At 48.5% G+C, this 25,758-nt stretch overlaps 3 protein-coding genes across 7 annotated transcripts; 2 read left to right on the top strand and 1 right to left on the bottom strand.

The window, feature by feature from the left end:
• Positions 1 to 208: 208 nt before the first annotated feature.
• On the top strand, positions 209 to 4,745 carry sh3bp5a (SH3-domain binding protein 5a (BTK-associated)). 2 transcript variants are annotated; one of them, XM_028963862.1, is made up of 9 exons: positions 209 to 573; positions 789 to 851; positions 1,396 to 1,524; positions 2,871 to 3,035; positions 3,108 to 3,238; positions 3,394 to 3,436; positions 3,526 to 3,745; positions 3,828 to 4,082; positions 4,177 to 4,745. In XM_028963862.1, the coding sequence occupies exons 1-9, from the start codon at positions 463 to 465 to the stop codon at positions 4,299 to 4,301; spliced, it is 1,242 nt and encodes a 413-aa protein (XP_028819695.1). In that variant the 5' UTR covers positions 209 to 462; the 3' UTR covers positions 4,302 to 4,745. The 2 variants fall into 2 exon arrangements, with proteins under 2 accessions (XP_028819695.1, XP_028819694.1); XM_028963861.1 differs by having other exon boundaries at positions 292 to 573; positions 2,839 to 3,035.
• A 564-nt stretch (positions 4,746 to 5,309) lies between these two features.
• On the top strand, positions 5,310 to 7,607 carry btd (biotinidase). Of its 2 annotated transcripts, none has more exons than XM_028963548.1 (3): positions 5,310 to 5,635; positions 5,724 to 5,864; positions 5,944 to 7,607. In XM_028963548.1, the coding sequence occupies exons 1-3, from the start codon at positions 5,414 to 5,416 to the stop codon at positions 7,132 to 7,134; spliced, it is 1,554 nt and encodes a 517-aa protein (XP_028819381.1). In that variant the 5' UTR covers positions 5,310 to 5,413; the 3' UTR covers positions 7,135 to 7,607. The 2 variants fall into 2 exon arrangements, with proteins under 2 accessions (XP_028819381.1, XP_028819380.1); XM_028963547.1 differs by having other exon boundaries at positions 5,715 to 5,864.
• On the bottom strand, positions 7,588 to 25,758 carry ankrd28a (ankyrin repeat domain 28a). 3 transcript variants are annotated; one of them, XM_028963544.1, is made up of 29 exons: positions 21,711 to 21,784; positions 21,363 to 21,620; positions 19,835 to 19,918; positions 18,784 to 18,862; positions 18,625 to 18,695; positions 18,320 to 18,520; positions 16,971 to 17,058; positions 16,706 to 16,848; positions 14,207 to 14,419; positions 13,832 to 13,910; positions 13,629 to 13,743; positions 13,214 to 13,296; positions 12,375 to 12,438; positions 12,227 to 12,295; positions 12,013 to 12,153; positions 11,823 to 11,934; positions 11,675 to 11,701; positions 11,521 to 11,595; positions 11,223 to 11,424; positions 11,050 to 11,137; positions 10,860 to 10,977; positions 9,987 to 10,206; positions 9,813 to 9,900; positions 9,649 to 9,732; positions 9,405 to 9,550; positions 9,038 to 9,120; positions 8,877 to 8,959; positions 8,632 to 8,723; positions 8,110 to 8,393 (listed from the first exon to the last, which is right to left on the bottom strand). In XM_028963544.1, the coding sequence occupies exons 2-29, from the start codon at positions 21,504 to 21,506 to the stop codon at positions 8,110 to 8,112; spliced, it is 3,276 nt and encodes a 1,091-aa protein (XP_028819377.1). In that variant the 5' UTR covers positions 21,507 to 21,620; positions 21,711 to 21,784. The 3 variants fall into 3 exon arrangements, with proteins under 3 accessions (XP_028819378.1, XP_028819377.1, XP_028819379.1); XM_028963545.1 differs by lacking the exon at positions 21,711 to 21,784 and having other exon boundaries at positions 7,588 to 8,393; positions 21,363 to 21,506; XM_028963546.1 differs by lacking the exons at positions 21,363 to 21,620; positions 21,711 to 21,784 and adding an exon at positions 25,522 to 25,758.

Genomic DNA, 25,758 nt, shown 5'->3' with positions numbered 1-25,758 from the left:
TCACTACTTTTTTACTAACCTTATTCTTGTTTCTTCTTGTTCTTCTTTATTTTTATAATGCACTGTGTTTTATAATGCACTGTGAAACAGGGTTGTTCAGGATGCATTTCACCGCACGGTACTGCTATAACTATGCATGTGACAAATAAAATCTTGATTCTTGAATTCTTGTTTTTTTTTCTGGTAACGAATTATGATTTTGCAAAAAAAAACTGAAACCACAAATGACAGTAAACATGTTTTGTCCGACGGAAAATTCATGAAGCTGTAACGGATCCGGTCTGCGCGTTTCTCTCTTTATCTGGCAACCCGCGCCTCCGTCCCGTCCGCTGCGCGCCTCCGTCCAGTCGCTCCGCTCCACCCGTTCACCGGAGGTCGAGGCGCCCGCCGTTTCGCCCGGACGGCAGCTGGGTTGGTGCGCGAACAGCCGCTCGGAAGCGCCGCTTCGTCCGCCGATCCGCCATGGACCCTCCAGACAGAGGAAGAGCGAAATGCGCCGAAGAGTCTCCGGCGGAGGAAGAGGAGGAGGAAGAAGAGGAAGAAGGGGACGAGGAGGTGGATCCCCGAATCCAGGTCAGTAACACAGCAAATATATCATTTATAAATGTAGAAATGTTTAAATATTATACACGCCCTGCGTAGGGAACAGTGTGTGTGTGTGTGTGTGTGTGTGTGTGTGATCTAGGTTTTAAGGAAAAGTAGCAGACAGTCCACATGGAAAACCTGGGAATAAAGGACTGTTCCAGAATAACGGATTCTGTGTTCCGTGTGTGTGTATTTGTGTCCAGGGCGAACTGGAAAAACTCAACCAGTCCACAGACGATATCAACAGATGGGAGACCGAGCTGGAGGTACGTTCTTCCATCCACTGTTCTACCAGAGATCAGGATGAATTACACGACTGCAGTTGGTTCTCTATATAAGGGAACCTGTAATGAGGCGTTTGTTCCGATTGCTTCATGTTCCTTAGGGCTGGAATTTGAGTGGAAGTCAGGTTTTTGAGAAAATGTCCCGGTCAGACGTCAGAACGGTACCCGAAACCACCGCTGTTCCACCTGCATTGTTGCTCTGTGTAAAGTGGACAGATTCTTTTCTCCTGGTCATTCCTCGTGAGACCAGTTAGCGTGGAATTGAATTTAGATCTTTTGAGGAACTCTCAGCTGTTTTTAATGAACAAAAGAGTCCAGAACCTGAATGGAACCCAGACCACCTACTGACCAACGCCCTGATCTGGGCGTCTCTGGCGTGTAGACGTCTGGGCGTCTCTGGCGTGTAGACAAGTTCATTATCATCGTTCTAGAAAAAGGCGTCAAGATGTCCTGGGTGCCGAGGACAGTACAACCATGTTATCAGTATGAGGACGACAAGAACCGGCTTCTTCTGACCTTTCCTCAGGACTCCAGGCAGCGGTTCCGCGCCGTGCTGGCCGAGGCCACGGCCAAGCTGGACGAGCATGTCAAAAAGATCGGCAAACCGGTGGAGGATTCCAAGCCGTACTGGGAGGCCCGGAGGGCGGCGAGGCAGGTGAGCGTCTCCAGAACTGTGCAGAACCGACAGGTTCCCATAGTAATAATTAGGGGTGATTATTGGCAAGGATCTCACAATGCGAAATGGTTCACGATGCGATTAATATCTCGATATATTGAGATACTGGAGATGTGTGATATTCAAAGTACCCCGTGGGTGGTAGTAGCCTAGTGGGGTAACACACTCGCCTAATAACCAGAAGACCCGGGTTCAAACACCACTTACTAACATCTACAGGAGTGGAGGTATGTCTGGAGGACAACATTTTTATACAAAAACATTGATATTTATGACTCTGCGTCGATGCAACATCACCGTATTAAAACTTGCGATATATTGCAGTGACGATATGAATTGTGAGGTGCAGCAGGTAGATCTCACTGCTCCGGTCTGTCTGGGTCTCATCTATTTTTAAATGACCACAGACACATGCCTGTTGAGTGTGCGAGTGTGTGTGTGTAAATGATCCTCAGCCAGTCGTCACTCAAACTCAGGGGCTCGTCCACCGACGCCCACCACTCAGCGTTTCGAGCCCCGCCTCCTTACTGGGACCAGTTCGTCCAATACACACAGAAACCCAGTTCTGGTTCCACCTCCCTCCAGGGAAAATGAAATGCGTTCTGTGATCTCGGCACAGTCATGTAGCCCAGTGCCCACTCGCCGCCACCCACTGACCTCGGACCTGTGAGGCGTCTTTGTGCCGCCGCCGCGGCCGGTCACGATTCGCGTCAGGGGGTCACCGCCTGCTTCCCCTTTTTCTGCCAGGGTCAACGAACTCAGGAACCGAGGGCTCAGGAGCTTTTGTCGGTCAGAAAGGGCTTGAATGTAACTTCCTGACACTAGGCTGTTTACGTCCGATTCAAACGGGCTCATCTGGGGGTCAAGTGTGCATGTGGCCAGTCTCAGCGTCACTCACGTTCCATATTTTACGGGGTCACGTTGCTTCAGACCGCTGCTGGGGTGTCGCTTTGTGGGTGGGGCCAGGGGTTACGCAACCACCAGAACGCGGGCAGTTTCCCAAAGTCGCGTCCTTCTTCTCTCAAGGGCGTAAAAACAAACCACACCCCTCCCGACATGGCTCCAATTTCAGCCTGATAAAGCTGCACACACACACACACACACACACACACGGAGGAAAGCGAGAGTCATGTGACTCATTCACGGCGAGAGGCCGAACGTGTCCAGCAGATTTCATGTCTGGTCTGTTCTGTAATGCTTCTGGAATGTTGACGACATGCAAGGAGTTTATAAAAGCTGCTGAATTCGCTGAGTTGTACAGCGGTGACGACTCCGCCCCCTGTTGTGCAGAATCTGTGACGACTCCGCCCCCTGGCCCTCCACAGGCGCAGCTGGAGGCGCAGAAAGCCACGCAGGAGTTCCAGAGGGCCGTGGAGATCCTGCGGGCGGCGAAGGAGACCATCGCCCTGGCCGAGGAGCGGCTGCTGGAGGAGGACACCCGGCAGTTCGACTCCGCCTGGCAGGAGATGCTCAACCACGCCACCCAGAGGGTATGCACGCCGGTCCAGCTGGTAACGTTGTGGCTTTACAGCCATTTAAAGATCTGCGATTGGCTGTCGCAGGTGATGGAGGCGGAGCAGAGCAGGACGCGCAGCGAATTGGAGCACCGGAAGACCGCGGCAAAATACAACACGGCCATCAATCACATGAAGCAACTGGAGAAGAAGCTGAAACGAGTTATAAACAAATCCAGGTAAAAAAAAAAGAGAAAGAATGTGTGTCTCTCCAGCTCTGATCAACTCCAGATGTTTTTCCTGCTTTCGAATGGCGGGAGAATGTGGGCCGTGGGTCGCTGTTGTGTAACTGTTCCGCGTCTCCGTGATGACGCCTCTCGCCCCCCCCCTTTAGGCCGTACTTCGAGCTGAAGGCGCAGTATTACCTGCAGCTGGAGGTGAGTGCGGAGTGGGGGTGTTTAATGTTGAGTGGGTGTGGCCGATGGGCGGAGCTCTGACTGCTTGCCGGCCCCCTTGTGTCTCACAGCAGCTGAGGCGGCGCGTCGACGAGCGACAGGCGCAGCTGAGCCACGCCAAGGCGGAGTACCGCACCGCCCTGCGTAATCTGGAGAGCATCTCCGACGAGATCCATGCCCGCCGGCGCCTCACGCCCATGGGGCCTCGTGGGCGGGGCGTAGGGGCAGAAGGTGACCGAGGGTCAGCAGATGACATCTCCAACTTCAAAATGGAGTCCGATGGCATTTCTAGTGAGTCGATGTGTGTGTGTGTGTGTGTGTGAGCTGTTCATATTGATTGGGGTTCTTGACCTGGGTTCTGTCGGTTCTGCAGTGGTTTCAATGACATTTGAGGAAGACGGCGGAAACAGAACGACGTCAGAGGACGATCCAGAGACGTGCTCCACGGGCAGTTTGGGCTCCACCCCCATAACCCTGCCCCACCCCTACCCTGCGTCTTCCTCCTGCCCCACATCTCTGGAGCTGCCAGGTTCCAACTCACTGGAGGGTTTTGGGGACGTGTCTCCAGTCCTTGGGCCCCGGAGTGAGTGCAGCGGGGCGTCGTCACCGGAATGTGACCAGGAGAGAGGTGTGTGTGTGTGTGTGTGTGTGTGTGTGTGTGTGTGTGTGTGTGTGTGTGGTAGCGTCTCAGTTGCTGACACCCTGTGGATGTCTGTGTGCAGGAGAACGTGCAGAGGGTGCCGAGGGGAAGCCGGAAGCCGCCAAACTCCCCAGTCAGGGGGTCCCCCTGCTGGAGCCGAGTCTGAACAGCCTTACCATCAGGAGCGCCGATGACTGTGACCCTTGACCCCGCCCTTCTCTGCTACTCAGTGGAGTTTAAAACTCAAAAACTAAAAACACCCTAAACAGCATCAGTGTTCTCGTCTTCATCGTGTGAGACTGACCAATCAGTGTTGTGGATTTCTGGGACGGGCTGTTGGACCACCTCGCACCAGATGAAGCCATCTTTGTTCCGTATCTAGAACGCCTCTCGTTCCAGTTCCAACTCCAGCATCCTGAGCAGCTGGGTGCCGTTATCCCATGTGGACAAGAAAACACTACAGACCATACAGTATTATTGATATTACTGATCTCTCTCTCTCTCTCGCTCGCTCATATACACACACACACACACACACACACAAACAAACTTGACCTTCAGCTTTATAGCGGACTGGTTCGGAGATCAACCTGGACTACAAATGCCACCAGGTTTTGTTACACAACAAATAAAGAGTGTGAATTAAGTCAATTCAGTTGAAGTCTTAAGTTTAAACCCACAATATCATGTTTAATTTATACATTGTTTTATACAAACGGGGGTATATGTTACAATTCTTCAATCATAGAGCAATAAATAGTAAAAAGAAAATAAAACAAAAGCAAACAAAAAGAAATGTGTGTCTTAAATCAATAGAATCAGAAACAAAGTCTCGTTTCATATGACCCATGTTCTTCATCTGATGTTTTTTATATGTTGACGCCGAACCTAGTGGTTAAGGAAGCGGCCCCGTAATTAGAAGGTTGCCGGTTCGAATCCCGATCCGCCAAAGTGTCACTGAGCAAAGCACCGTCCCCACACACTTCCATGGCTGCCCACTGCTCACCAAGGGTGATGGTTACATACAGAGGACACATTTCACTGTGTGCCCCGTGTGCTGTGCTGTGCTGTGTATCACAATCAGTTCACAAATAAGTACAACTCGTTTTTTTTTTTTTTTTTTTTTAAGTGACTTGAAAAGATAGGATTTGGCAACAAAATGCCCCCTGCGCTCACATGTCGCCCCCTGCCGGCCGGCGCACGAAACATAAAATACTCGCTAGTATAAACGTAACACCGACGGCAGCGGGCGTGAATGACGTAAGAAAGCCGCGTGGTCACCTGACACCGACGGACTTTGTCGCCGCAGTCACCGCACGATGCGGCTCCGCTGGCCCGTGCTGCTCCGCGCCGCTCTGTGCGCGACTCTGCTGGTCGTGCGCGCCGCCGAGCCGCGCTACTCCTACGTGGCCGCGGTGTACGAGCACCGGGTCGAACTGAACCCGAACCCCCGCGAGACGCTGGGTAGACGGGCGGCGCTCGAGCATGCGCAGAAGAACCTGGACGTGCTGGAGGAGCAGGCGGGGCGAGCGGCGCAACAGGTAAACGGGGACGGTTTTTTAGTATCAAGGTGACCCTGTGACCCAAGGTGACCCTGTGACCCTTCTGACCTTGCTGCAGGGTGTCCAGATCATAGTCTTTCCCGAAGACGCCATTCAGGGCTTCAACTTCACCAGAGCCTCCATTGCCAGTTATCTGGAGACGGTGCCGGACCCTGGCCTGGTGACATGGTGTCCCTGCGCCGAGCCAACACGCTTCCCAGACACTGAGGTACGCCCGTGGAACGACGGCGCGTTCCGAAGCTTCTGAAACGTGGATTTGTGGTTAAACCGTGCAATGTCGTCATCAGATCCTGCAGCGCCTCAGCTGCATCGCTCGGAGGAACCGCCTCTACCTGGTGGCCAACATGGCCGGCAGGCAGCCATGTGACCCCACCACCGACGCCCACTGCCCCTCAGACGGGCGCTACCAGTTCAACACGGACGTGGTCTTCAGCGACGACGGCGCCCTCGTGGCACGCTACCACAAGCAGAATCTTTACTTTGAAGCAGCCTTCGACGCGCCTCGGGCGGCGGAGCTGGTCACCTTCTCCACCCCTTTCGCGGGCCGCTTCGGGGTGCTGACCTGCTTCGACCTGCTGTTCCGCGCGCCGGCCGTGGCGCTGGTGGAGGAGCTGGGCGTCAGGCAGCTGGTGTACCCCACCGCCTGGATGAACCAGCTGCCCCTGCTGAGCGCCGTCCAGATCCAGCGCTCCTTCTCCTATGGCGCCGGGGTCACGCTCCTCGCCGCCAACATCCGGGCGGCCGACCTGGGCATGACCGGCAGCGGCGTTTACACCCCGTGGCATGCGGTCTACCATCACGACGCGGCGGGGGAGACTGGGAGGCTGCTGGTTGGTACGGTGCCCGTACTAGACCCGGCCATGATGGGTGAAGGGGTGGAGAACCCAGGCTCAGCAGTGGCACCATTTTCTGGGCGGGTCAGACAAGGGTCTGATGGGAGCCACGACGGGTGGCACGCGACCGGGTGGCATTTCAAGTCACAGGGTGGCAGCTGTGGCCAGGAACCTCCCGTCTTTACCTCCACCATGATGTACGATAACTTCACCCTCTCACCCCTGCAGGGCGTCCGGGGGAATCTGTCCATCTGCCACGGCACGCTCTGCTGCCACCTGCTGTTCCGGAGGTCTGCCGCCAGCCAGGAGGAGCTCTACGCCCTGGGCGTGTTCCAGGGCCTCCACGTGGTCCACGGCGTGTACTTCCTGGAGGTCTGCGCCCTGGTCAGGTGCGCCGGCACAGATTTTGCGAGTTGTGGCGAGGAAATAGACCATTCCAGAAGTCTGATAGACTTCAGGCTGGAAGGCAACTTCAGCTCCCGTCACATTTTCCCGGGAATTCTGGGAAGCGGCATGGTGCTGGACGTGCCGGACGAGTCTGGCAGGGGGACGGACGGGCAGTTCTACATGTCCAGAGCTGGGATGACCACTGGACTGGTGACTGCAGTTCTGTACAGCAGAGTCTATGAGAAGGATGGGGAATAGAACCGCCCTCTTTTTGGCGAGTTCTCACCACAGGAAGTGGGATCGCTGTTTTTTTTTGGGGAACAAACTTTCTCATGGCTCCTACAGCCATGATCACTGATCAAAACCAAAGCTATGCCTCATGATAAACCCAAACAGAACTGTACAGGAAGCCAGCGTTTCTGGGAAGGACAGACACAAACGGGGGGAATCTCAAAAAGGAAAAAATTTATTAATTACTTATTAGTAATCATTTTAATAACAATGCACCAAGAGGCCAGTTTTTCCACACCTAAAAACAAACAAACAAAAAAAAAAAAGGCAACAATGCTCTCGCTCTCTCTCACACACACCACACACACATATATAGATATATATATAAAATACAGACACACAGGCTCGCCTCCATTTCAGATTACAGTCAAAACACTCAGTCCAAACAGCAACACACTGTGGGAACCAAGATGGATTTAAAAAAAAAAAAAAAAAAAAAAGCAAGGGAGTGGGAGTGTGCGTGTGTGTGAGACAAGGCCTTTCTTTCATCCCACCAAACACACACAAAGTGTGAATCTCTGAGCTGATAATAAATTAACTGCGACTTTAAAACCAAATGGGGGGAAATAATGAAAGAAGCCCTAATGAAGCTGAACTCAGGAAATAGTGGGGAAAAGTGTGTGTGTCTGTGTGTGAAATGTCTGCAGCACTTGGTCCCATAGCTCTTCCTTCTCACTTCCAGAGCAAAGGGGCTTCTGGGTACTGTAGTCCAGTACGGTACCCAGTAATAAAACTAAATAAAAGTGAAGGGGAAAAAAAAATGGTGTGTGTGCGCAGAGTCCTGATGTGGGTCCTCGGGCTGTTTGTCGCTCTGTCTCCACTGTTCTCGCTCACTAAGGCTCCTGAGAGTTTTGGCCAATACGGCCACAGAGTGGTGGGAGGGGGTGTGGCCACCAGTAACTGTTAGGCTGGCGTAAGGGGGGCAGGGTTCACACCGAGTTCTCAGTACGTCTCAGAGTCAGAGTCGTTGAGCTCGTCGTCCGGGACAACGAGGCCATCCTCCCGGCCCAGGCTGTTGAAGCTACAGTAGGAGGTGTGGTCTGTGCCCAGAGGAGGGTCAAAGGTCACAGCCTTGGAGGGACTTGAGTAGTGGTTGATTGCGCTGAAGGTCAGGCCGGGCACGGCACCCATGGTACCAGGGGATACGGGCATCATGGTGGCCAGGATGAGGGCGAGGCAGTCGGCAACATCTTTGTTTGGTGCGCAGGCCAAGGCAGGGGTGTAACCTGGAGACAAGTAGAAATAATAATTATTGACTGCAACCAAATATGGTCATTCATGAACATCATCAGGAGAGGGATTCTGATCGGCTACCGTTACTACCATTGTGTCCCTGAGCAACACATTTAACTCCTGAGTGTCTCAAGGGGGGACTGTCCCTGTCACTACTGATGGTAAGATGCTCTGGGTAAGGGTGTATGGTAAATGCCATAAATGATTGGGTCAGAGCATCAAGGTTCTCACCGTTCTCGTCCACAGCGAGGACACTGGCTCCTTTACCCAGAAGTTCCTGCACGACCACTGTCAGACCATTACGAGCTGCGACGTGCAACGGCCTGAAGAGAAAACACAGACACGAGTTAGGCTGGATTTTCCCCAAACCGTAGAATATTCTACACCAGCACTGGGCTCAATACAGTACAAATACTTTTTTTTTACACGTTTTATACTATGATTTGTATGGCAGTCGAGAACAAGGCGGTGCTTACGTCTGTAGCGCCGTGTTGGTTGCATTGATGAGATTTCGGTCCGTGATTTTCTCCAGGATCAACAAGGCACTCGTCTCATGGCCCTGAGGGGAAGGAAACGATGCAGTTTGCACTCTGTGTGTGTGCTTGATGTAGTTGAGAGGTTCTAGTTGTGCTGTTACCTTGCTGCAGGCGAGGTGCAGGGCTGTGTTCTTGCTGTTGTCCTGCAGCGTCAGGTCAGCTTTAGCGCTGCTCACCAGCACCTCTGTGGGCAGGGGAGGGTTAAAAACGATGCAATACAACATAGGGGTATACATATCTAAAATACTCTGATGTATCGTGTAAATGATGAAGTGCTGAATTTAGCATTTATACAGAGATTTAGAGGAAATAAAAAAAAATGTACAGCCCTAGTAAAATCAGTCCACCACTTCAACAATATTACACCATAAATCAACACAATCTGGCAACATTTAAACACCACTGCTGTAAATGGTGCAACATGCTAAAGGATCAGGGTTATGAAGAGCGTGCGTGTGTGTGTCATACCCACGGCGTTGGTCTGGCCATTCTCAGCCGCCATCATGAGTGGCGTTTTGCCTGTGACGTCGACAGAGTTGACCTGTGCATTTTGACTCAGCAGCAGTTGCAGACATTCCACGTGGTCCGTAAACGCTGCTGCGTGCAGAGGCGTCCTGAGGGTCAAAGGTCAAACGTTACATGTTAAATGCATAAACAAGCACTTCACTCAAAGTTGCTACGGTTACGTGGTTGTTAGTCATTAATGCCCCACCTAGACCTGGAGTCCATGGCGTTGACCAGGGCTGGACTCAGCGACTCAATCAGCATCTCGGCGACAGTTTCGTTATCGTTCATCCTGCAGAGCACAGACGACATTAACCTGATCGCCATGGTAGCGTATTCGTTCTTTGAGTGAGACACAAAACACACACTCACACAGCACAGTGCAGCGGACTGAAGGAGTTCCCATCCAGCTTCTGGAAAAGCTCCTGTTCCAGCAACATCTCAACACATGAGTCGTGGCCTGAAGAGACAAGACACGCGCACAGACAGGAGGCGGTCAGGCCACGTTACCACGGCAACAATGGAGGACAGATCAAATCTACTCACCGTTGTAGGACGCCCAGTGGAGCGGCGTGTAGCCCCAGTTGTCTGTGAGGACCGGTATGGACTCCAGGGACTGGGCAGCCTGGATCAGTGCCCCCAGGACCCCGACGTGGCCACAGGACGCCGCCAGGTGCAGTGGCGAGTGTCCCCGAGTGTCCCGTACCTGGACACTCGCACCGTGCTGCAGCAGAGCATCGACACATGCCTCGTGGCCTGTCACCGCCTACGCATGCACAGAGTTAACATACAGTGTGGTCAAACCGGATACTTGGTTCAACACTCTTCAGGCAGTCCAGTTTTTCACAATTTAACGCATATTTTCTTGAAGCCACATTTTCAATCCTATTACATAATTTTCCAAAAGAATTGACCAAAATCCACCTGCTGGAGGCAGTATTTCCCATGCACAACAACACTGCTGTCAGCGTCGCACCATTTTGAATCCGTAAAATGTTTCCGTGGACACATTTTAGTTCCCTAGTTTTAGAATGGGCATCAGTCATAACAAAGTTACCATCCTACATGTCAATTCTACCGCTTATGTTCAAAACAAATTTCTATTAGAGCAGTATTGGCACAATTTTTTACTCGGCACCTTCACTATTCATTTAACTAGATTTAAGTGCTGTATCTGTCTTCTTGTTGACTAACTTTTTTTTTTTTCTAACTCTTGCACGGCTTGTGTCCCACGTTTTGTACTTGTCATACACAGTCGCTTTATGTCAGTATATAATGTTGTTTAAAATGTTACATGGAGCACCAGATTCCGGAGAAACGGAAAGCCTATGTAGACCTTAGCTTTAGGTTTACCAAGAGGGAAAAAAGGTCCAATAAAATCTGTAATTTTTAAATAAATAAATAAATAAATCCACTCACTCCACGGTGCAGCGCCGTCCGGCCCCACCGGTCCCTGGCCTCCACACTGGCCCCTTTACTGAGCAGGGAGTAAGCGCAGTCGGTGTGTCCGCCAAGGACCGCCAGCATCAGAGGGGTTCTAGCAACACACACAGGCCAGGTTCAATACTGTATCAAAGGAGCACAATCACTCACAAACACAGTGACTCACTGTCCGTTGCCATCCTGAATATTGATGGCCGTGTGGAGGTCGGCGCTGCCGATCAGCAGACGGAGGCACTCAGAGTGACCATTCATGGCTGCCGGAAAACAAAGAAGAGTGACGAGTCATTATGCAACAATACAGCCGCCTGTGTGTGTGTGTGTGTGTGTGTGTTTGTGTACCTGTAGCATGTATGGCCGTTCTCTTCTGTGTGTAATCTTTCAGCAGTATTGATGCTCCCTGGTTTATGAGAACATCTACACACTCCACGTGACCCTTAAACGCTGCCAGGTCCAGCGGCGTCCGTCCCTCCGCCGTCCGAATGTCCAGATCCAGCAGGGATTGAACCAGGACCTCCAGGGCATGGTGGTGACCGTGGTATGCCTAAACACACACACAGAATCAAACTATCACAAGAGCTGCACATGTGATGTGTCTATGTGTGTGTGTGTGTGTGTGTATGTGCATGATATTACTCACTGCGAGGTGCAGGGGGCTGATCGGCGCTCGACCGTCTGTGTCATTCAGGATGTCTGTCCCTGAAGTGTCCATCAACTTACACACACAAACACACACTTAGAATTCAAATAAAAACTGTAGAAACCGCGTGAAGGAACAGAAAGGCAGAACTTACCACGTCCAGCGGAGTTTCACTCGCAATCTGCAACACAAACAGTTTTCATGGCTGTGTCAAATAAACAAATGACCCTCTAATGACCCTTAAGAAGCCCCTTAAAAAAAAGCCTGAGCCCCCCGTCTGCGTGTGTGTTGTCGACGCTCACCAGCTCAAGGCAGAGTCGGTGTCCGTAGGCAGAGGCATAGTGCACAGCGTTGTAGCCCTGTTTGTCTCGGATGCCAGGGTTCGCATCGTTACGCAGCAGGTATTCTAAACACCTGAACACACACAAGTAAGATCCCGCGCAGCAGCAGGACGCTGCAGTGGACGATATAAACAGAGTGAAAGCCACCCACTTGCCGTCGCTGTCAGAAGCGGCGGCGTAGTGCAGCGGGCTGCAGCCGCGTTCGTCCAGCTCGTTCACGCTCGCCCCGGAGCCCACCAGGGCGAACAGGCACTGGTAGTTGCAGTTGGCCGCGGCGTAGTGCAGCGGAGTCCTGCCCACAGGACAGAGCAACTGTGACCTCTGGATACCAACAGGATCTGAGGGTCGCGCGTGACCCAACTCACCTCCCAAAGCGGTCCTTCCTGTTGAAGTCGGCGCCCGTGTTAAGCAGGAGGTTTAAACAGTCCAGATTCCTGCCAAGGTAGATGGGAGGGATCAGTGCCGGTGAATTGCCCGAGTCCAGAGAACAGCGAGGTGGACGCATAGACTCACCCGCCAGCCGCCGCAGCGTGTAAACAGGTCCTCCCAAAATCATCAGGGGTGTCTATGTCAAAGCCTGAAAACACACAGTTGTATTAGTCTGAATAAGATTTCACAAGTGACAAAAATAAATAAATAAAATATCCATGACCATTTAATTACTCAAAAGGCAAACGTTCATGAAATTTCTCAGAAAGTTCCGTGGCGTTGGAGGCCAGCCAACCTGACCGTACCAGCATGCTTTGCGAGCACTACACTAAAAAGAAATGGAAATGAGTGGGTCGGATGTAAATAGTTGAATGTTGAGATGTCTGTTACATGTGGGTTTAGTGTAGGTGGGTGGTTAGGCACCGTCTCCAGGCACGTTCTCAATGTTCAGTAAGCTAAAAAAAAAAATGCCCGTGTTCTAATGTCGGCTTCACCTACCCGGTTGCAAATAAAAAGCTCTTATTCAAGCCAGAATGAGTGCCCACTGTTTCTTCCTCCAAGCTCACAGAGGTCCGAGCCAGAGTAAAATAGACCTTATCAGGTCTATGCGCGCACAGTACCACTTGGCGTGGTTCACAACATAAAGCCAAAGATACTACAGACCTGCGTTACTTTTAAACGTTGCTAGTTGTAAAAGTTGAAAAACGTTTCTCACGCAGTCTTACTGGAACTATGTACTTCGTTATACATTTACGTGTCAGACTTTTCCAGAACTTTATGTTTATTTGGTATTATAAATATAGAATAGAAAATTTGGAGGTTTTCCAGGTTTTTAAATAAAAGAACCCTGCAGAATGTGACATCCACTGATACGCCCCCATGTATAGGTGGCGTTAGGAGTGTAGCGAAAGGAGAGAACTCACTGGACGACAGGAGTTTCCTGCAGCAGTCGGAGAAGCCGCTGAGAGCCGCCAGGTGCAGAGGAAACATGCCGTGGATGCCCCGCCTACAAGGGAGGAGGCGATTCAAATAAGAACCAGACAAGCAATCCCCTTTGTACAGAAAATAACAATATACTGTCTATTTATGTGAGCAATAATATATACATTTAAAAGAAATAAGAACAAACTGAAGGGCCCTACAGGCACAGGATGTGCACATGATTATTACTAGTTAATATGACAGAAAGAGAGAAATTAGAATGAAATTGCAGCTTATCATCATGATTGGATTGATCACCTGAGCAGAGGTGGTTCAAGTCTGGTTCTGATGTAACATAAGAGGAGGGTGTGTATTTGTGTGGGTGGAGCTCTGGGTGAGGGTTCTGGTTGGACCTACTTTGCCGTGTCTGCCCCATTGGTGATGAGCGTGTTAATGAGAAGCTCGTGGCCGTATCGGGCAGCGATGTGCAGCGGAGAGTTCCCGTTCTTGTCCACGCTGTCGATCTCCGCACCTTCACACACACAAGAATCAGTCATCAGAAACATCAGGCTCATAATAAAACCAGAGTGTCCAATCAGAGTAGAGAGGTGGGGACTCACCACTCTGAATGATGGCCTGAGACCGGGAAAATCGCCCATGAATGGCAGTCATGTGGAGAGGAGTTTTACCGTCTTTACTCTGGAGGAGGGGGTAAGCCACACACACACATGGATCCTCTTAGTGGTAGAAACAGACTAAGAAAAGCTGCAGGGAACAAACTTCTTTGTGATGTGTGTGTCTGTGTGTGTGTGTGTGTGTGTGTGTGTGTAACTGGTTGAAAAGGAATTTTTTTAACAGGATTTGGCACAGTGGGGGTATAGCGGGCAAGGTACAGTCCCCCACTGGATTCCCACTACTCACTAGAGGCATTTCACCATGTGCAGTGATATGTCGTGCATTACAATAACTAAACAAAATCACTTTCACGCTCCCACCTTGATGTTGACATCGGCGCTGTTGTCGACCAGCAACTCGAGGCAGAGGGCACCCTGGCGCGAGGCTGCGGTGAAATGCAGCGGGGCAAAGCCCTTCTCATTCAGCTGGTTGACGTTGGCACCAGACTCTATCAGCTCGTTCACCACCACGTCCTGACCGTTGTAACAGGCCACGTGCAGCGGGGTGTTTCCATACACGTTGGGTTCATTTATCTGAACAGACAAGGGAAAGAATGCCTGGTGTTTCATTACATCTCACTTCAACCTGAATGAAGAACTGGTGTAAAAAAGAACATCCGAATGACTAAGAATAACAAGCCCTAATTTAAATATGGATAAAAAGCATCAATTGTGATGTACCCACTGAATAAATTAAATTCATGTATGCATGTATATTTCCCAAATATGAATGTGTTCAGTCGGGTTTTCTTTTGCAAGATAAGTGACTTTGATGTGAGCAAGAAAAAAAACAATCGGTTGCCACCTCCTGCATGGCAGACATGCCCACACGTATTTGAGAGCATACAGATATTCATTGATTTACTTTAAACAAGTCAATCTTTTAGAACTACTTCTGCCTGAAACATACATACAGTAGAGGCCAAAAGTTTGGACACACCTTCTCATTCAATGAGTTTTCTATATTTTCATGACCATTTACATTGGTAGATTCTCACTGGAGGCATCAAAACTATGAATGAACACATGTGGAGTTATGTACTTAACAACCATTTCAGGTGACGACCTCTTGAAGCTCATCGAGAGAATGCCAAGAGTGTGCAAAACAGTAATCAGAGCAAAGAAACTAGAATATAAAACATGTTCACTTATTTCACCTTTTTTTGTTAAGTACATAACTTCATTCATAGTTTTGATGCAATCAGTGAGAATTTACTAATGCAAATGGTCATGACAATAAAGAAAACACATTGAATGAGAAAGTATGTCCAAACTTTTGGCCTGTACTGTATTTCAAATATGAATTATTTTTAAAGCTCCCCTTTTTTTTTTTATATCGGTGTTAGTGTCCCCCTAATACTGTATCTGAAGTTTCTTTCCGAAATCCAGCCTTGGTGCAGACTTGTTATGGTCAATTATGGTTACATAATTGACCATAACAACTGTTTCTTAATATAAAACATTAAACCTCAACAATTCCCAAAAAATATTTTTCTGATTATTATTATTATTAGTTCTCACACATCAAAACATCAATACTAGGACTTGCTGGCCTTTTCTACTTTACTGATAAAAAAATGAATTACGACAAACTGGAAATACTCTAAACCTCCCAACCGAATTCACTGAATATGGGATATTCTTTATTCTTTATAACTGGAAAGGATAAGACTTTCACTAAGGGGTTCCCTTAAGACATTGTAAGAATGGACATCACGGGAGCCTGCTTTTGCCTTGCATAACAGATGTCTGCAGGGGGAAGTGTGACATTCATGTGTCGATGGTTTCGACACCCCTGTTTTACATGTCTTTTGACTGACGGTTACGTGTGAAGTATCAGCCGTCAGGACCGCCCACCCTCTTTGTCTTCCCCAAATGGGAGGCACCGGGGGCGTGACATCAGAAACAACAGGTTCTGATTGGTCAGTGACAACTTCCTGTAGGCCAGGGGTATAAAGGTCTGCTCACATGTGGAAAAAGGCGCTCTGAGCTTTCTTGCTCAGGGGGTTTTCCATCGGAGGCCAGAAGGCTTCCCTCTCCTTCTCTTCTCCCTCTTTACTCTTTTTCTCATTTTTATTTTCTCTGTAACGTTGGTACCTTTTTACATTCAATATTCACATGTAACTACAATAATTATTTACCGGTGTTAATAAATTAGAAACTGTTCATTTTTAACCTCTACTGTGCCATGCCTCTTTCTGCCAGGTAACATCAAATTGGAGTGGTTGAATACAGTGCTTTGTGTGGAGGGAGAAAGAGTTTTTTCTACACACTCTATTCTCTTCTCCCACATCACATGGTCTTCATTGTTTTTACAACATTTAATAAGATCTGGGCTCCCTTTTTTCGATCTGGTTAAGAGTAAGAATTTCCCTTCTGTTCCTGGGTGATACAGTTCATGTCTGGGTGGAGCTCTGCGGTGGTGAAGTTATTTGTTTGTTTGTTTGTTTGTTGTTAAATAGGTTGATTGTGGGGGCGATTGTAGGCTGTTTTTTTTGTGGAGTATCTGTATGTATGTATATATTTTTTCCTTTTATTTATTTTTTTAAAAATGGGTGTCTAGATTGGGAATTGTTTAGCTGTTTTCTTTTGTAACCTCTTGAAAATATTGTTATTGCTCATGCTCTAAATCTGCAACATGCATCGAGAATTAAAAATTAGAGGCATTTGGTGGATCTTTTGGGATAAAAAAAATTAGCATTTATAATTGTTTTCAATGCAACGTCATTATGATCAAATAAGTTCGTTTTTGTGTAGTTTAGCTATTTTAAGGAACCGAGACAACACAAGTAATGGGAGTTCTGTAGGGGTAAAACTCACATCCACGCCCAGGTCCAGCAGGTACTTGACCACACTGATCATCCCACTGGATGCAGCAGCATGGAGGGGAGTGTACGCCTTCTTATCCCGACAATTCACCTCGGCCCCGTGTGACACCAACAGCTTCACCACCTCCATATGACCTGGAGGTTCAAGGTGCGAATCAGAAACAGACAGACTCATCACCTGCAGGCAAATGCTGTTCTGCTGAAAAACACACATTCAACTGCCCAACACACACAAAAACTGGGTTAAAATAGCATACCCATATACGCCGCCCAATGGATGGCCCTCCTGTCCTTCTTGTCAAACGCATTGATGTTGGCGCCTCTGGACAGCAGCAGCTTGACCATCTGTGCACAGAGCAAATAAAATCTCTTCATTCCTTTCTTATTTCACTTATTACATAATTATTTACTCCAGGGGGTGGAGTCTGTGGATGTATGTATGGTTCAGCTGGTCAAAATCTACATGACCCTATACAACACTCATGCCACTGAACTCAAGAGTTAGTCGTACGTAAATGATGTTTATTGGGTCTGCAGTATTTTTATGTCCTTTAACTCTGGATTTAAGGATTACTAGTAATTGTTAATGATATTTAAGACTTTAATTTTCAAAAATCCAAATTAAGGATCAGTGGAAACCCTTGTCATGGGTCCTTTAACATACATTAATATAGTGCCTTTCATCTTAGGGTCAAAATAAGAATGTAAATCCATGTACATGGATCCATGTAAGCATTTATTTTGAAACACTGCAAACAGCCAAAACCGCAGCGAGTGGAAGAGCGGCTGTATTGCTTAGAATTTCAACAATTTATTCGGCTATAGGAATAAAAAAAAAAAGCATGTAAGTTCACAGACATACATGACTTTATGAAAGCAGAGATTTCCAGGTTTTTGTTTAATGAATTAGAAAAAAAAAAAATCCAGCAAAGTTCCATGAATGTCCAGAAAAATACCTAAATCTCCCATAAAGACCTTTATGGGAGAGATGCTCAAACATGATCATATTGTGTCCTATAATTGCAGATTTGCTAAATAAATATCCTATGTTCATATCTATTTTGAAATTAGTAAAAAGCTTATTATTAAGATTCCTGCTGCAGTGCCTTTGCTATGGACAAACGTTACTCTACATTTAAATTTAAAGATTATATACGGTCTACAGTCTATGGTAGAATTTATATTTTAAAACAGCAAAATTTCAATCTGGTCTGGCCTTGCGTCCACTTGGAGTCAGCGTTTCTGACGCTTTAGCCCCACCTCAAACTGACCTATAACCCAAGCTGTTGGACCCCAAATGAAAACTCCTACATGTTGGATAGCATGTTCTGCTGCAACTAAAACAGCAAACCCTCTCTACGGTGCACATTTCTAATAAAGAGGACAACGACGTGTTCAAATAACTAAATTACAAATCACTAAATGTTGTCCTAATACATACTAAAACCACAACTTATCCCTGGTCCCATTAAAATAGGTTTTGGCCAGTCTAGACATAGTCACAGTCCTAAGACACTTAGAGCGGATGGGTCTTAAACCCAATCATACGAAAGTCTAGATGCAGACTACATTCAGACCTAGTTTGAAATGTCAGTATGAATCCCACCTCGAGGTGGCCGCTGAAGGCCGCATGGTGCAGCGCAGTGCGTCCGGCTCGGTCCGACACGTTCACGTTGCTCAGCAGCGGAACCAGTGCCTCGGCGCAGCGCACGGCCTTGTTGGCAGCAGCGATGTGGAGCGGAGTTTGCCAGTTTTTGTCCCGAGCGTTGACATCTGCCGAATGCTTGAGGAGAACTTGTACAGCTTCCTGACCAGGAGCAGAGAGAGACGCAGTAAGAAACATGGCACAACAAACTCAAATGATCTATGGTATGGTTCTGTGGTGCGAGAGCGGAAGCAGAAGATGAGCACCTCACTGCAGGAGGCCACCGCACGGTGCAGGGGGGTCAACCACTTATTATCTTTGGCATTAACTCTGGCCCCTACAGGACAACCCGGAAAAATGAATAAAGAATTACAAGACAAACCCAGACATCCCAAATAACACACGCAAAGAGAAAATCTGCATACCTGATAGTATAAGAAGCTCAATTATCTCAGCGTCACCCAGGTACGCAGCGGCGTGCAGAGGGGTCCTCTTCTCATTATCCTACAGGAAGTGGCAACACACACACAGCCAATCAGAGAACAAAGAAGACCCCCCCTGCCCACTTTGTCCAGTCTGACTAAACCTGAACTCCAGCATGATTTTATAAATGTACACTCGTGTTACAGTCAAGTACTTACATATATATATATATATTTCCTGGTTTTATGTGGCCCAGTGAGGAGGTTCTGTGGTGCTGGGAGTCGTGTGCACATTCAACAGGGAGGGAAAGTTCACGACAGCAGTTTTTTCTAAATATATCAACAACCTTTAGGTTTCATTGTTGAGCGTGAAGGGCCTGAGTGTCAGTTACACCCTGTGCTGTCATTTTAAAGTGACACACACAGTGAGCACTGAGAGACTCTGTGATGGAGCTGTGGCCTTCCTTGTTGGTCAGTTAGGCCAGTAAGTGTCGCATATGGATGATCTCGATATGTGTGTGTGCGCGTGTGCGGTGCATTTATTATGTATGATTGTGTGTGTTGAGGTTTTCTTGTGTTATTATAGCACAGACAGACATATTCTCTCTCCTGGCAACAGAGGAAGGAACTGGACACGGGGACTTAATCATGGTGTCCAGCTCTCTTCAGCACAGCATTCTTCTGTCTTGCTCATAACGCACGCACATAAAGGAGTCAGCAGACTGTTCCAGCCACTGGCTGGCCCCACCTCTCTGGGCAAAGAACACCGCCCCCTCTTCCGGTCCTGGAGGTCAAAGTTCTCCTGGACTAGCGGGATTTAAATTAATACATTTTTTTTTTATTGTTAACGGCCGTAATACAGAGGGATCTTTAACAGCCTCATTAATCTGCATGCCAGGGCATCATCACCCTGGAAACGGACCAGAACCACACAGGCTTGTCCAAAGGCCTTTCAGATGAGCCTCAGCAGGACACACACACACACAGAGGGAGGGAGAGAGAGAGAGAGAGAGAGAGAGAGAGAGAGAGAGAGAGAGTCAGCAGGGGGCGTTACCTGCACGTTGACATCTTCCTTCTTGAAAATGAGGGAGCGAACTTCGTCGGGGTCTGCATTAAAAATCGCTTTCACCAGAGAGGGCTGAGGGAGAGACCAACAGCAGACAAAAACCAATCAGTCATCTATCAGGCACACAGGGGGAAAACGTGGAACCTTCTAGAGAACCAAACGAACGTTCTCACGGCACCAGTAGTTTGCATACACGCATTACTCTAAGCTAGGCACTAATGATTAATAATAACAATAAAAATGAGAATAATGCATTAAAGAAAACACAGACTCCTGGAGACAAAGTAAAGAGAAACCAAAGACATTATTTAATTTAATTTAGTAAAATCTCAGTTCTGGTTTCAGTTTAAAAATCTGCGGCTCCCAATCAATCAATAAGGAACTCAATAAAGAACCAATAATGTCAGAACTGAGCTGACCTACAACAGATCCGTGTTCCCCACCACACCACCACAGCTGCTGTTCAGCACCTGCCCACCTCCAGCAGAGCCCCTAACAGCGTGCTAATGCAGCCGTGACAAGACCAGTCACACACTGCTGATTCAGCATCATAAAACAGAGTGGGGATCCATTACTCAGCAGAATTCCGGTTCCGTTACAGTGTACAACAAGAAATTCTCTTTCTGGTTGCGTTACAGTTTATAACGAGGAAACCCCCTTTCTGGTTCCGATACAGTATATAACAAGGGAATAATGAGAAATTATCCTTCTGGCTCCGTTACTCTGAATAAAGACAAAGTTATAGTATATATCAAGGAACCCCCCTTCCTGGTTCCAATAAAGTATATATAAAGAGGAAACCCCCTTTCTGGTTGCGTTATTATGTATAATGAGAATTTATCCTTCTGGCTCCATTACTCTGAATAAAGAGTATACTCTGAATAAAGTATATATATCAAGGAAACCCCCTTTCTGGTTCCAATAAAGTATATACAAAGAGGAAACCCCCTTTCTGGTTACGTTATAGTGTATAATGAGAAATTATCCTTCTGGCTCCGTTACTCTGAATAAAGAGTATACTCTGAATAAAGTGTGTGTGTGTGTGTGTGTGTGTGTGTATATATCAAGGAAACCGATACAGCATGTAACGAGGAAACCCCCTTTCTGGTTTCGTTATTATGTATAATGAGAAATAGTCCTTCTGGATACAATACACTATTTTACTAAATATGGAGTCATTCTAGTTCTAGCCATTCTAGTTCTGTTACTCCAAAGCTGCTGCCATTCCATATGTTCATGCTAATTATCTGGCAGGAACCCTGCAGGGACGGCGTACGGCTTTTACGGAGACAGGAGCAGGATTATTGCTGCAGCATGAACGGTGGTGGAACACGAGCGAGAACGACACCATGTGGTACAACGGCGCGGAGCAACGATTGGCTCGTCCCTGAAATCAGCATGTCCTTGTCCAGGGCAGACTGGAGCAGCTAGTACAAAGTCTTAGTGCTAACGTTCCTGTATCCAGAAACGCCTAGCTGCCGTTCTCCATTTGTCCACGACTCGCCCGCTCGCTCACCTTGTCTTCCTGAGCGTTCGTGTGCAGTAGTGCATGTTGGGAAAGGCGCTCCAGCGGGGGTTTCGGAGGCAGAGGGGAGGGGTCGTCATCTTCCACCTCCTCCAGGACGACGATGCAGACCCGGCTCGTACGCTCTGACCTCATGCCGCTCCGCAGAACGGCGCCGAACGCAGACAGCGGCCACGAAATGTCCCATAAAGCGGCTCCGCCTCCTGCCACCAAGCAACGCTCCGGGCGGAGGCTCTAACGAGACAACGTCTGGCAACGTCCGCAAACGTTCATCAACGCCTGCAGCCTTGAAACCCCCCCCACACACAAGCGCAAGCATGCACACAGGTACACACGCACTGCAGATCAGGAACCCGGACCGAAGAGAGAGAGAGCGCAGTATGGAGATCCAAATGTCCTTCATTCACACAGGAACACAGAAAGACAGAGAGTGCTGAAAACAGCACTTCTCGCCAGAGAGGGAAGAGGGGCAGAGCGAGGGGGAGGGGCACATGGTGGAAAGTGAGGGAGGAGTGGTGGAGAGAGAGAGAGAGAGAGAGAGAGAGAGAGAGAACTGATGCTGGGCAATAACACCAGAGCAACTCAGCACGACCTGACAGCTGTGAAATATGAGGATGGCTGGAGCAGACGGGGGAAGAGTCCCGGAAGTCCAGCATCCTAACACTGCAGAGGTGGGCATTTCTTTCATTCAGATAAACCAAAAATTTGGGAACATGTGCAGTTCAATAAAACAATGAAAAATGTATTTCAGCCACTTTTTCATACTTTCAGGTCACATGACATTCTAAAAAGTCATCCTGGAGTTCTGATTCGCAGAGAAATCCCTCACGTGTCCACTCTACTGTACAAAGGTCCGGATTTTGCATAAAATCCTGCTTAACATGCTCACCAAGGCTAAACCTTGATTCTCAGACTGACATACTCCATGATGTTTTTTTTCTTGTACTTTCCATAAATGTGTAATGGGATTAGTCTAGTAGCACAAATGGTCTCGCCCATCTAGTCTTTTTCTTCTTGATCTGGAATTAGCCATAAGAAGATGCCTATGTTCTTAACCAACCACATGGTTCTCAACCAATCCCACCCCTTTCTGAGTAGAGCCCCACCCCCAACATCTAAACAAAAACAAAGGGACAAAACCATGACGCTGAGTCACCACGGCATTTTTCTGATTACAGTCGTTGACATTTCTCACTTTATACACACACACACACACACACACACACACACACACACACACACACACACACACACACAGGGTGCAACGCAGCAATGCGGACCTCGTGTGCCTTTATGTAAAACGGTCACTGGGTTCTGATCCTCTGTGTCTAAAGTCTTTCATATGAAAGCAGCTATGTGCTCACACACAGAAACACACACTCATCTGGGAAAAAAAGCATCTGAATTATGCGAAAGAGATTGTGTCATTGTGGAGCACAGCAAGCAGAGCAAACGGTCACACAGTGAAATGGGTCCTCTGCATGTGTGTGTGTGTGTGTGTGTGTGTGGGGGGGGGGGGGGGGATTTGCCTTGATCCAAAAACCTTCCGAATACGGGTCCATTTCATTACCCATTAGGCCACCACTGCCTCAGACACACACACACACACACACACACACACACACACACACACACACACACACACACACACACTACATCAAAGAGACTTTGTGGTCATGTGTAACTGGCAGTAGCCACACGTACAGGTCACAGTCACATGGCTCTCATTAAAAAGGGCAGAGCTTTATCCCAACATACAATAGGAAGGACACTGTACGAGAGGCTCATCATGGAAAATGATATAACTTCAAAACACAGAAAACACTGACAGCTACTGTTCTCCCTCAGTCACAGAAAAAAAAAGCTTTGGGAGAAAAAAAAGAGGGAGGAGTCAAAACGCCACCTACAGAACAGAGACTCGCACAGCGAACTCTACACTGGTCACATTATCATGGCGCGGGGTCCAAAGGGGGGGGGGGGGGGGGTTCTTACATTCTACACATGGAGGATGATGCTGTGATAGCCCCGCCCACAACATATTGTGTGTGGGTGTCTGTCCAATGACATATTTACTTTATTGCGCAATATGTACGATATGAAGTCTTTGTACACCTATAAATCCGGCATCGTGTAAAGCGAAACGCCGCTGTTTGTTTTTCGCGTGCGCCGCTGCGGGCAATGAACCAGCAGATATTTTTATCCCTCCCCCCCCCCCCAGTCCTCATTGTCTGCCGTTTTTCAATCACCAAGCAAACAATGGGAGAGCGAGCGTCATCAGAAAGGCTCTTCCTGCACAGCCTCCTCTTTCTATAAAAGCCCGGTTCTGGAGAGCAGACCAACATCCTGAGTACCGCACAGCATCAGTATCAGGGCAGCCCTGGGACGTGGAGGGACACGAACATCATGCTCTGCACGGTGGCCGACACGCCCACCTGTGAAGTCACAGGTTCAAATCCCAATTACTACCACTGTGTCCCGGAGCAAGACACTAAACCCTGAGTGTCTCCAGGGGGACTGTCCCTGTAACTACTGATTGTAAGGCGCTCAGGATACGGGTGTGTGATTAAATGGCGTGTCCTGACTGCACTTCCAATTGGTCAGTGTCATCAATGTTAATGTGGAAAGGTTAAAGGTCCCATGACATTAAGCCTTTTTTAACCTTGTTGGTTGGTTTTTTAACCCCTAATACTGTATCCTGAAGTCTCTTTTTCCGAAATTCAGCCATGATGCAGAATTGGAGCCACTGTGATGCAATCCCACAATGAGATTTCCCCAGGATGCGACGTTTTGGTGTCTGTAGGTTTAAAATGCTTTTTTTATTTTTATTTTAAGGAGGAGCAGAGCGACCTATAGAAGTGAGCGGGCATTTGCGGAAATTATGTCATGACCAAAGCACTCTTTACACCTATCGGCACTTCTAGCCACTGCTGGACCATTAACTGAAGTGAAAGTTGCTGGCGTCTCCCCCTTGTAAGTCGCTTTGGATAAAGTAAAGAAAGTGAAGTGACTGTCATTGTGATACACAGCACACAGTTACACAAAGAAATGTTTTTAACAATCACCTTGGTGAGCAGTGGGAGGCCATGAAAGGCATCCGGGGAGCAGTGTGTGGGGACGGCGCTTTGGTCACAGTGACACCTTGGTGGTTCGGGATTCGAACCGGCGACCTTCTGATTATGGGGCCACTTCTTAACCCGCTAGGCCACCACTGCCCCAAAGCTGCGTATCGGTATGGTAGCACTGGGCCAATGTATAAACTCGATGTACTCTGTTAAATTGCAGGTTTTTAATGCCCTCCATTACGTGTACACCGTGCCTGTTTTGCGCCACAATAACTAAATAACTAATATAATGTAATTTACATATCTATCATTTACCAAACGCCCTTATCCAGTGCGTCTTAAAATCAGTGGTGACAGGGACAGTCCCCCTGAACTCAGGGCTAATGGTCTTGCTCAGGGACACAGTGGTTGTAAGTGGGGTTTGAACCTGGGTCTTCTGCTACCCGCAGCACTGTGGAGTAAAACACGAGCAACTTAATAAACGCATCAAGTCAATGTGCACGAAGACGGGGGACAGTTTAACTAATAAGACAGTTTACTCATTTAAAAAAAAATCCTAGTTTCATATCGCTGATATCCTGACACCGATTACCAGTATCGGGATCGGGGAACGAACAACTTGTCCAGACCCGCGAGGAGTTCGCAGAAGCTGGTGAAGGTCACCAGCCTCCAAGCTGAGGCTTCCCACCGGCACTCCAGCAGGCGACACCACATCTACACGCCACGAGGGCGACAGCGACACCGAGCGAGTGTCCCCGTGCAGGGGGCGACGTCATCCAACTCCAAGCCAAATACCGGAGTCCCGCTCGGCCACTGCGGTCTGTTCATGTGGGGACGAGTTTAATTCTGACAGGACTGGGACAGAACCCAGCGCGGAGTTATCTACACAACCGCTAAGCCGGCTTGGAGCTAATGCAAGCCGACAGCACAGCCGGTCCCGGCGGTCCCCGTCGCAGCGGAATGCCGGGTCACTCAGAACGCGGAGCCGCAGAGACGATTTTAGAATCCGGACGTGCCAGGTCCGTCCCCATTAGCGCCGAATATCCTCATGCTAGGCGGCTAACGCTAACGCCAGACTGGTCACTGACCTGCTCCCGGATCTTCAGAAGCACCATGGTTCCCGCTCCTCCGCCGCGCCGACTCGGTCCCCTCAGCGGTGGGTCGTCGGGATCCCCGGCAGGCCGCGGTTTCGGTTCCACCGGGATTTATTTCAACTGGCCGTCGGCTAATAGCCCCTCTCCCCTTCCTGAAATGGGCAAACGCAGGAGGCACAGACTCCACAACATTACCGCCACCGACACGCAACAATAACGACGCGGCTGATT

Source organism: Denticeps clupeoides, chromosome 20 (assembly GCF_900700375.1).
Source record: "Denticeps clupeoides chromosome 20, fDenClu1.1, whole genome shotgun sequence".
NCBI lineage: Eukaryota > Metazoa > Chordata > Actinopteri > Clupeiformes > Denticipitidae > Denticeps > Denticeps clupeoides.
The sequence above is the reverse complement of the archived record's forward strand: the minus strand, read 5'-3'. Positions and strand labels throughout refer to the sequence as shown.

What these genes read in the sequence shown, in the direction of transcription:
- ankrd28a (XM_028963544.1), bottom strand. Translation starts at nt 21,506, where the DNA reads ATGAGGTCAGAGCGTACGAGCCGGGTCTGCATCGTCGTCCTGGAGGAG. An exon ending in AGGAAGGACCGCTTTGGGAG is followed by an intron (nt 12,154 to 12,226) that starts GTGAGTTGGGTC and finishes TCCTGTGGGCAG; the next exon opens with GACTCCGCTGCACTACGCCG. An exon ending in TGCACCTCGCCTGCAGCAAG is followed by an intron (nt 8,960 to 9,037) that starts GTAACAGCACAA and finishes CCTTCCCCTCAG; the next exon opens with GGCCATGAGACGAGTGCCTT.
- sh3bp5a (XM_028963861.1), top strand. Translation starts at nt 492, where the DNA reads ATGCGCCGAAGAGTCTCCGGCGGAGGAAGAGGAGGAGGAAGAAGAGGA. An exon ending in GATGGGAGACCGAGCTGGAG is followed by an intron (nt 852 to 1,395) that starts GTACGTTCTTCC and finishes ACCTTTCCTCAG; the next exon opens with GACTCCAGGCAGCGGTTCCG. An exon ending in GGAGTCCGATGGCATTTCTA is followed by an intron (nt 3,746 to 3,827) that starts GTGAGTCGATGT and finishes TCGGTTCTGCAG; the next exon opens with TGGTTTCAATGACATTTGAG.
- btd (XM_028963547.1), top strand. Translation starts at nt 5,414, where the DNA reads ATGCGGCTCCGCTGGCCCGTGCTGCTCCGCGCCGCTCTGTGCGCGACT. An exon ending in CGGGGCGAGCGGCGCAACAG is followed by an intron (nt 5,636 to 5,714) that starts GTAAACGGGGAC and finishes ACCTTGCTGCAG; the next exon opens with GGTGTCCAGATCATAGTCTT. An exon ending in CACGCTTCCCAGACACTGAG is followed by an intron (nt 5,865 to 5,943) that starts GTACGCCCGTGG and finishes TGTCGTCATCAG; the next exon opens with ATCCTGCAGCGCCTCAGCTG.